General features: G+C 37.2%; 1 protein-coding gene across 1 annotated transcript; it reads left to right on the plus strand.

Annotated features, from left to right (window-relative positions):
- The first annotated feature begins 1,070 nt into the window (after positions 1-1,070).
- LOC104902676 (hypothetical protein) lies at positions 1,071-8,425 on the plus strand. Its single transcript, XM_010690534.4, has 6 exons — positions 1,071-1,615; positions 1,828-2,067; positions 3,997-4,246; positions 4,392-5,599; positions 6,563-6,710; positions 7,672-8,425. Exons 2-6 carry the CDS (start codon positions 1,894-1,896, stop codon positions 7,989-7,991), a joined length of 2,100 nt encoding a protein of 699 aa, XP_010688836.1. The 5' UTR covers positions 1,071-1,615; positions 1,828-1,893; the 3' UTR covers positions 7,992-8,425.
- The last annotated feature ends 474 nt before the right edge of the window (positions 8,426-8,899 follow it).

An 8,899-nucleotide genomic window follows, 5' to 3' on the forward strand; every position in this document is an offset into this window, starting at 1 on the left:
TTCATGGGGTACCCCTAGTTTTAAAAAAATGCACAAGGTACCCTTATTGTTTAAGTTAAATGCACCAAATACCCTTAATGACTAACGGTGTCAAGTTTCCGTTAGTCATTAGGGTTAATTAACTCTTCTAATCCTAATTAAATCCTAATTAAACCCTAATTAAGCCCTAATTAACTAACTAAACCCTAATCCCATAACTTGAAACCCTAACCCTACAACCACCACCCAACCCACCACCACCCCACCCCAACAGTATACCCCCACCCCCGGCGACATCTCCCCTCCCCCACCCCCACCGCCGGCAGCATCCCCCTCCCCTAGCAGCAACCACCACCACCTCCCTGTAGACCGAACCACCACCTCCTCTAAAACTGATTTCGAAAATCATTTTCGAAAATCAATTTCGAAATCGTTTTCAAAAACCATTTTCCAAAACATTTTCGAAATGATATTCGAAAACCATTTTCGAAACTATTTTCGAAAACCTTTTGCGAAACCATTTTCGAAAACCAATTTTGAAATCAATTTCGAAAACCATTTTCAAAACCATTTTCGAAATCAGTTTTTGAAATAAAAAAAAATCAATGAAGAAGAAGGAGAGAGAAAAAGAAATGAAGAAGAAGGGCAGGGCCGGCTACGGGGTGAGGGGAGGACGGCTACAGGGGTTGGGGGGTAGACTGCGGGGTGGGGGAGGACGGCTACGGGGGTGGGGGTAGGCTGCGTGGGTCGGGGCTGCGAGATGAGGGGAGGGTGGTTGTGGGGTGGGGGAGGGGCTGGGGGAAGGTAGAAGGGGGATGTAGTGGGTGGGTGGGTAGTTAGGGTTAGGGTTTAGGTTGGGGGTGGGTGTGGAGGTGTTAGAGGGTTAGGGTTAGGGTTAGAGGGCTTAATTATAGTTAGAGGACTAATTAGGGTTAATGACTAACGGAAACTTAATGCCGTTAGTCATTAAGGGCATTTGGTGCATTTTATTAAAACAATAAGGGTACCTTGTGCATTTTTTTAAAACCATGGGTACCCCATGAATTTTGAAAAACCATAGGAGTACCTGGTGAAAAAATCGAAAAAAAAATTACATTTTTTTTTAGGTGAGTTGTTAGTGCAAACCTAACCACTAATACTCCAATAAAGTAATAAACAAATTGGTCCCCATCCCAATTCCCAAGAGATTTAAAAGTAGGGTCCACCATCTTCATAATAACTCATACTCAAAGTCAAAATTAATAAAGCCTTGATTAGTATGAGAGGCAGAGCAGGTAATGATGTAGCCACATATTAGGAAACACTTAAGAGACAGAGATAATCCAGTTAATTAATTCATTAATTACATATTTAAATCTAACAAAATCAGAAAAAAAAAAACATATTGTAATGAAATGCATATTGTTATTATTAGATGGAAAAAAAAAATGCCAAAAATGCAAACACAAAAACATTTCCACATTCCCATTTTCTCACCACCTTCAACGGATCCTACACATTTCCACATTACCCAGTTGAGGAGAGAGAAAATTATGTTAGATGAGAGAGATTCAACAAATTCCATTTTTAGGGAACAACCCACATTACACAAAGATTTAAGCTTTGATCTTTATTGCTGATTCCAGTTTTTTTGCAGGTAAATTACATTTCACATTATTTGATTGCTGTAAAATTTATGCAGAATTTTTCCAAGTTTTAATTTTTATATGTTTTTGATGATCATATGTATGGTTAGAAATCATGAATTATGTTTAGGAGTTTGATCGTTGTTTAGCTGAAATGATGATCGGAATTTTGATGTTAACATGTTGAGTTGTTGATTGTGTACAATTTATTTGTTGGAATTAGATTGAAGGATAGAGAAAGAGGGAAGATTTTGAGTAATTTAGGGCAGAGAAATTGGGAGAAATACCTATGCCGGGTAGTCAATCAACGGTGTCAAGCGATCATGAGGAAGAAACGGGTGAAAGGGAATTTCGTGCAAATGGGAATTCCATGAAAACTGCTGAGGTTGAAGCCAAACTTGATGAGGGCAATATTCAGGAAGCTGAATCATCTTTGCGCGAGGGCTTATCTCTTAATTTTGAAGTACATTTTCTTCCTTTTTACCTATTTTTTGATTCTATGTAGTTACAGAATGCAAGTCTTTGCATTGTTTTGGATGGTATGTGTTGTTGCATTATTGGTAAAATGAAGGTAGGATAGTGTTTTTTGCTTGGTGTAACTAGAAAAAAGAAAACTTGAATTGACCGGGTTCACCGTAACTTATTGTGCGCCGGAAACCATATGATATAATCAGTTTTCATTCGATATAGTCAGTTTTCGTTTGATATAGTTAGTTTTTGTATGATATAATCACTTTTTATATAGTCAAGTTTAGTACGATATAGTCAATTTTCTGTTATAGTCGGTTGTCGTATGATATGGTAGGTTTTTTTTTCCTAATATAGTACGTTTTTGTGTGATAAAGTCAATTTGGGTGTACAATAAATTATCGTGAACTTGGTTCACCTAAGACGTATTGGAGAACTTATATGATCGTGTTTTTTATGAGATCAATTTCTGCAAATAATGGCATTTGGTTGTCTTTGTGTGTGTGTAAAAAATGTATTATTACCTCCTTTTGGTAGGTCCTTTGTGTATCGATGTATCCATGTCGCATTATAGGGTGTAATTATGTCCAATTGTGTATGGCGTATATGTTGACTTAAAAGATCTTGGAGGTTTTCTCCTCGAAGAAAAAAATAAAGGGTTTTTCTACGTTATACCCTTGTATTTCTTCAGTTTCTACGTTGTACCCCAACCATTTAAAAATTCCACAGGATACCCTTAAGCTTACCTTTTTTTAATGCACGATTCCCAGACTACTGATTATATGTCATTAATTTGTTTTTTTTTTAATTTACTGGAACTAATTTGACTTATACAGAGTTTAACCCTTAGAGGAATTATTCACAAATTAGATCCGTTGCACTGGATTATAAAAAGTATACGAAGTTAATGATGTATAATCAGCGGTAGGGGGATTGTTCATTAAAAAAAGTAAGTTTGAGGGTACTGTGTGGAATTTTTAAAAGCTTGGGATACAACATAGAAATTGAAAAACACAAGGGTATAACCTAGAAAAACTCAAAAATAAAACATCATAATGGTTTGCTAACATGCGAATTGCAAACTGTTTAGGACTTAGCTAGTATGCTTGCTTCCTATTAGTAAGATGTAAGCTTCCATTAGTGTGTAATTCAATCTGTTCATCTAGTCAGCCTTTATACTGAAAGAGTAGGCTCCCTCGTATGGAGGAAGATGGACAAAGGACTTGAATTACTTAATTCTCAGTTTCATTCCTATCCTTTAAAGAGAAAGATTTTACTATTTTCGATGAGGGAAAATTAAAAGCTTGTTTGAGTTGATGACTTTAAAAGTATATACCTTTTGTGCTTCTGAAATAGTGGTTTTATGCTATATCCTGAATTTCATTCTATTTTATGATTGTTGAGGCAATTTTCGTCTAGAACTTGTGAACTAAATAGTCAGCTCAAAATTGCTTCAGATATTTAGTCCTTGGAAGAATGTAGCTTGTTAGCTGGCAATCCTTTTGAGCTGGCAAGGAATTATTTGGTTGCAATGTCCAAATGTATTCTGGCATCAGCTTCTGTGGTAGTGAAGGATTTGAGCTCTTGTTAGAGTCACTAATACTGTATAAATGTACCATTACCCAAGTGTGTGAATGGAATTTGAAGAGAGGAAACATGGAAGTTCTTATGTTCTACCAGGTGGTCTATTCCACTCAATTTGTTATGGATGTGAGTATGTGACTTTGTATTTTTGCTGAGGAGAATTGTAACTCTCAATAATTTCTTCAGTAAATTGATCCTGTAACAATCTCTTCGTCATATAGTTATTTTCTTTTCAGTGTTTGGTTTCTTGTTGCAGTGACGAAGTTAGGTTTAAATTAGCTCCTCTGCTATGTACACAAATGTGCATTCTATGGCTCATTGTTGAATGACTTCTTCACAGGAAGCCAGGGCCCTTTTGGGAAGGTTGGAGTACCAGAGGGGTAATGTAGAAGGAGCGCTTCGTGTATTTGAAGGTATCGATCTCCATGCTGCAATACAGAGATTCCAACCATCTCTTGGTGACAAGCCATCTAAAAAGGGTCGTCCTCGGACTGAGTCTGTGCATAACGTCCCTCAGCATGCTACTGGACTAGTTCTTGAAGCCATATATCTGAAGGCCAAATCCCTTCAAAAGCTTGGGAGGTTAACTGGTAAGGATCATTCTCTAGGGGACTTACACAGAAAATTTTCTTATTACATTTCGCTTCAGTTGCAACCCATTTCTCTTGTTTCCTTGCGTTGTTTAAAATAATAAACAAGACAATTAGCTGATGTTTGTTGTTGAGCTTATTTCAGAGGCTGCTGGTGAATGTAAGAGTGTCCTAGATGCAGTGGAAAAGATTTTTCAACATGGCATACCTGATTTGCAAGTAGACGGTCGGTTGCAAGAGACAGTCAGTCAAGCTGTGGAACTGCTTCCCGAGCTCTGGAGGCAAGCTGGATCTCACGATGAGACTATTGCTGCTTATAGGCGTGCCCTTCTTAGTCAGTGGAATCTTGATAATGACTGCTGTGCAAGGATTCAGAAAAAATTTGCAGTATTTCTGCTATATAGCGGTGTAGAGGCTGTTGCACCCAGTTTGTCTGTACAGATTGATGGGTCTTATATTCCTAGAAACAATTTAGAGGAGGCAATTCTACTGCTGATGATCCTAATACGGAAATGTGCCCTTGGTAAGACCAAATGGGATCCGTCAGTCATGGAGCACCTTACATTTGCTTTATCTCTATGCAGTCAGACCTCTGCCCTGGCCAGGCAACTTGAAGAGGTCATGCCCGGGACTTTTAATCGTATTGACCGCTGGATTGCCTTGGCTCTTTGTCACAGTGGTGCATGGGAAAACGGAGAAGCTTTGAATTTATTAAGGAAGTCTTTACATGAAAATGAGAGACCAAATGACCTTATGGCTTTGTTATTAGCAGCTAAGATTTGCAGTGAGGATCCTCTTTTGGCTGCTGAGGGTGTGGAATATGCACGGAGGGCAATTACTAGTGCCTCAGATGATGAGCATATGAAAGGTGTTTCTCTACGCATGCTGGGCCTTTGTCTGGGGAAGCAAACTAAAGTATCCTCCTCTGACTATGAAAGGTCTATTTTGCAGTCTGAAGCTTTAAAATCATTGGAAGAGGCTCTTACTTTTGAGAGCAACAATCCAGATCTTCTTTTAGAGTTGGCAGTTCAATATGCAGAGCATCGCAATGTGCATGCTGCATTGCGATATGCAAAGCAGTTTATTGATGCAACTGGTGGATCTGTGTTGAAAGGTTGGCGGTTACTCGCTTTAATTCTGTCTTCCCAGAAGAGATATTCTGAAGCTCAAGTGGTTATTGATGCCGCTTTAGACGAGACTGCAAAATGGGAGCAGGGCCCACTTCTTAGAATGAAAGCAAAGCTTAAGATCTTTCAGTCATTACCTATGGATGCAATAGAAACTTATCGTTATCTGCTGGCACTTGTTCAAGCCCAGAGAAAATCTTTTGGCCCCGTCAAAGCTAATCATCAGGTTAGGTGCAATCCATGATGTTTTGTTTTTAACTGCTGAATTGAAGTCTAAACCAATTTAATTTACTAAAAGCCCAAATGTTGGATGATCAGAATTCACGTCTGCCTATTATCTTATATACATTAATCATCTAACTTGTAATCTGTTAAAGTTCGTCATCTCATGCAATCATTCTTACTTCCAGACAAGACCTAATTCACCTGTTCTATTTTATACTCTTCCTGTTTGACACACCTTTTTCTGTTTTAGTGCAGTATTCTGAAATTCTTGGTGCTTAATTCATTGTTGTTTTCTGGCTAACACCTCAAATTCAATATATATTTACTCTGTTCTGGAAACAATGTCATTCTTCTATTTGGCCCTGTCACAAGTCAAGGATAGTTTTGTGAACCCATATATTTTATTAGAAAGAATCTCATTTCTTTTTGCTTCTGCAAGAGAAGAGTAGCATACATTATAGAATTATTTTTGAAAATTTAGGGTGTCAAGTTTTTCCATCATTGTTGTGCTAGTAAGTGTTTGAGTCACCTTTATATTCTTATATTCCTAAATGGTCTCATGGCCGAAGTCGAATTGCAAATGCGTAACCTTTTAAGAATTCTTAATGTGTAGTAGGATTATTTTTGATATTTTCATGTCTTATAGCATGAACCTCTTGCATCTATTCTCACTAATGACAAGCTTAATGCATGAGAAGAATTCTGGACTCTTTCTGAAATAAGATAATAAAGAAAAACGATAAAGATTATGAAACTAGTGGATTTGACTCAGCATGGGAGCTATCAATGGCTGCTGTCACTATTATGCTGCTGTAAGCGATATAAAAGCTATTATATCTTCCTATTGACATACAATTGTTCAACATATTTCGACTCTGATTTGCTGGTAACTCTCATGAGAATGCTTCTAATTAACATGCCTACTTGATGTATTTTCTTGTTTCTTTCTCTCTCCTTTTGATAGATTGACGATGATAAAGTAAATGAGTTTGAGGTCTGGCTTGGTCTAGCAAATTTATACTCCAGCCTTTCTCACTGGAAGGATGTTGAGGTCTGCTTGGAGAAAGCTCTGTCTCTCAGGCAATATTCTGCTGAAACATTACATACTGAAGGCAAGTTCTGAATATTTTCTGATGGAAGGATGATTCAAATCCTTTTTTAGTTTATTCTTCCAAGTTGTTCTTTTTTACTGATTCCAGACTGAGGATTATGTTCTTTCTTTTATGTTTACTTTCTCTTCTATTGTATATGTTTATTTTGTCCTTTTCGGGCAATCCTTATGTAAGACGGGTAAATAGTAAGGTGTGAGTTATCATGGAATATGAAGTGGCTTTTACGAATGATCTTAATGTGAAAAGCCAACTTCATTGGAATATGGGGTTGATCCCAATTCAGTTTGCTTGTAGCTTAAGATAATGGAGAAGGGTTGGGGGTTTTGTCAGAAATGCTTCTTAGGATACTCACTTTAGATTTATATTTTTACCATGTTCTACTGAACCACCTTCTTGAAATCATTTTCTGGTAGGTAATTACCTCTTTCAAACATTTGGCTCTTTTGGCTGATATTCTTGTAAAAGAAACATTTTGCAGTTAATTGACCAGTAGTAAAAGGCTTTAACTTCTCAGAGGCAAGTCTCTCTAGGGGGAATTCATAACGTTAAGTGGGTTTTCACTAAAACACACATGTATAGTGACAGTAAGAGAAAATTGTTTAAGATCATGTTTTGATGGCTTTAATTTAAAAAATGGGGACTGTTTACAAGGGGGTGGAGAGTAGACAATTCAGAAGGAAGTTTGTGAGAACTATGGGAGTAAGTGACTAGCTTCTATGCATTTAGTCACGCCTTAGACATGTAAGCTAAATTACCCGACTTCTGCCAATATGCTAAAAAGAAGAAAAGACTTCCCTTTCAAAAAAAAAAAATGGAAGAAAAGACTTCTGTCGCTCACGAGTATTTGGCTCCATTATCTCAGCTTGAATTGTCAAAATGCTAAAAGTTATGAGACTGTTTTGTTTAATTGATATATGGGGTGTAAAAGTATTTTAATGAAATATTTGTTTCATTTTGGTAGGTGTCATGTATGAAGGAAGGGGATTAGTTAAAGAAGCGTTGGCTTCTTATACCAATGCTGTTCTATTGGACCCAAATTATGTACCCTGCAAGATACTGCTTGGTTCATTGCTTTCAAAAATGGGACCACAAGCATTGCCTGTAGCGAGAAACTTGTTGTCAGATGCATTGAGGCTTGATCCCACAAACCGCAATGCTTGGTATTACCTTGGAATGGTACACCGAGATGATGGAAGAAATTCTGATGCTGCTGAGTGCTTTCAAGCTGCCTCAATGCTTGATGAATCTGATCCTATTGAGAGCTTTAGCTCTGTTCTTTAGCTATGGCCTGCCATTTTCTGCATTCTGCAGAATACATAATTTTCTTTCCAATTTTATAAAACTTTTCCCTCTTTTTCTCCCTTCCTCCTTTTTCCCTTTCCTTTTTTTCTGTGGTTATTGGAGGCGGATATGCACAAATATGCATATTTACGCGTATCCATGGTACCGCACTTTGACATAGCTGAACTTCTGACAGATGAGTGGTACTGAAGAAGGCTTTGTATCATCATGTATTCATTTATATAGTGAGTGGTTGAAGAAAGAACACAGCAGTTCTGTTGTCTGTAACGGAGATAGTGCGAAGGAGATGATAAGAGGGCAACTTCTTATTTATGTATCTGAGGTGTAGCTTTTAGATGTTAAGGATGTGTAAATATTACTAACTTCATTCAATTATTCATATATAGAATAAATTTTTTCAGTTTGCTTTCAAACTTTTGATAATCAACATTGCAATAATTTCCACCTTCTCTTTTATTGTTCAAACTCATATTCTTTTCAATTTTGCACTTTATACTTTCCTGAGATACCTTGTTATCATTCACTGTGATTAATACTTTATCTTTAAGTATTTGTTAGGTGCTAGTAAGTTCTCTTTCCTCGTTTGAATGCAATGTCCTCTCATCAGACATCCTAACAAACTTCTAAAAAAAAGTGCATTTGTGAGGCTATGAACATTAATCTAGTCAAAATAATGAACAAAAAGATAAAGCAAGTGCATATACGAGTAGTTGTTGATTGTTATAGTCTGTAATAGAGATGGTAATGGGTAGGATCTGGACAGGGTCCTCTAGGATCCAGATCCGTTTTTTAGGCAAGGATTCATAACCTACGGATCCGGGTCCTAAACGGATCCAAAACGGATCCTTGCTTATTGTCTTTAAACTACCCTAATTTTCACAATAATC

The sequence above is a fragment of the Beta vulgaris genome, chromosome 9, assembly GCF_026745355.1.
Source record: "Beta vulgaris subsp. vulgaris cultivar EL10 chromosome 9, EL10.2, whole genome shotgun sequence".
Lineage (NCBI taxonomy): Eukaryota > Viridiplantae > Streptophyta > Magnoliopsida > Caryophyllales > Amaranthaceae > Beta > Beta vulgaris.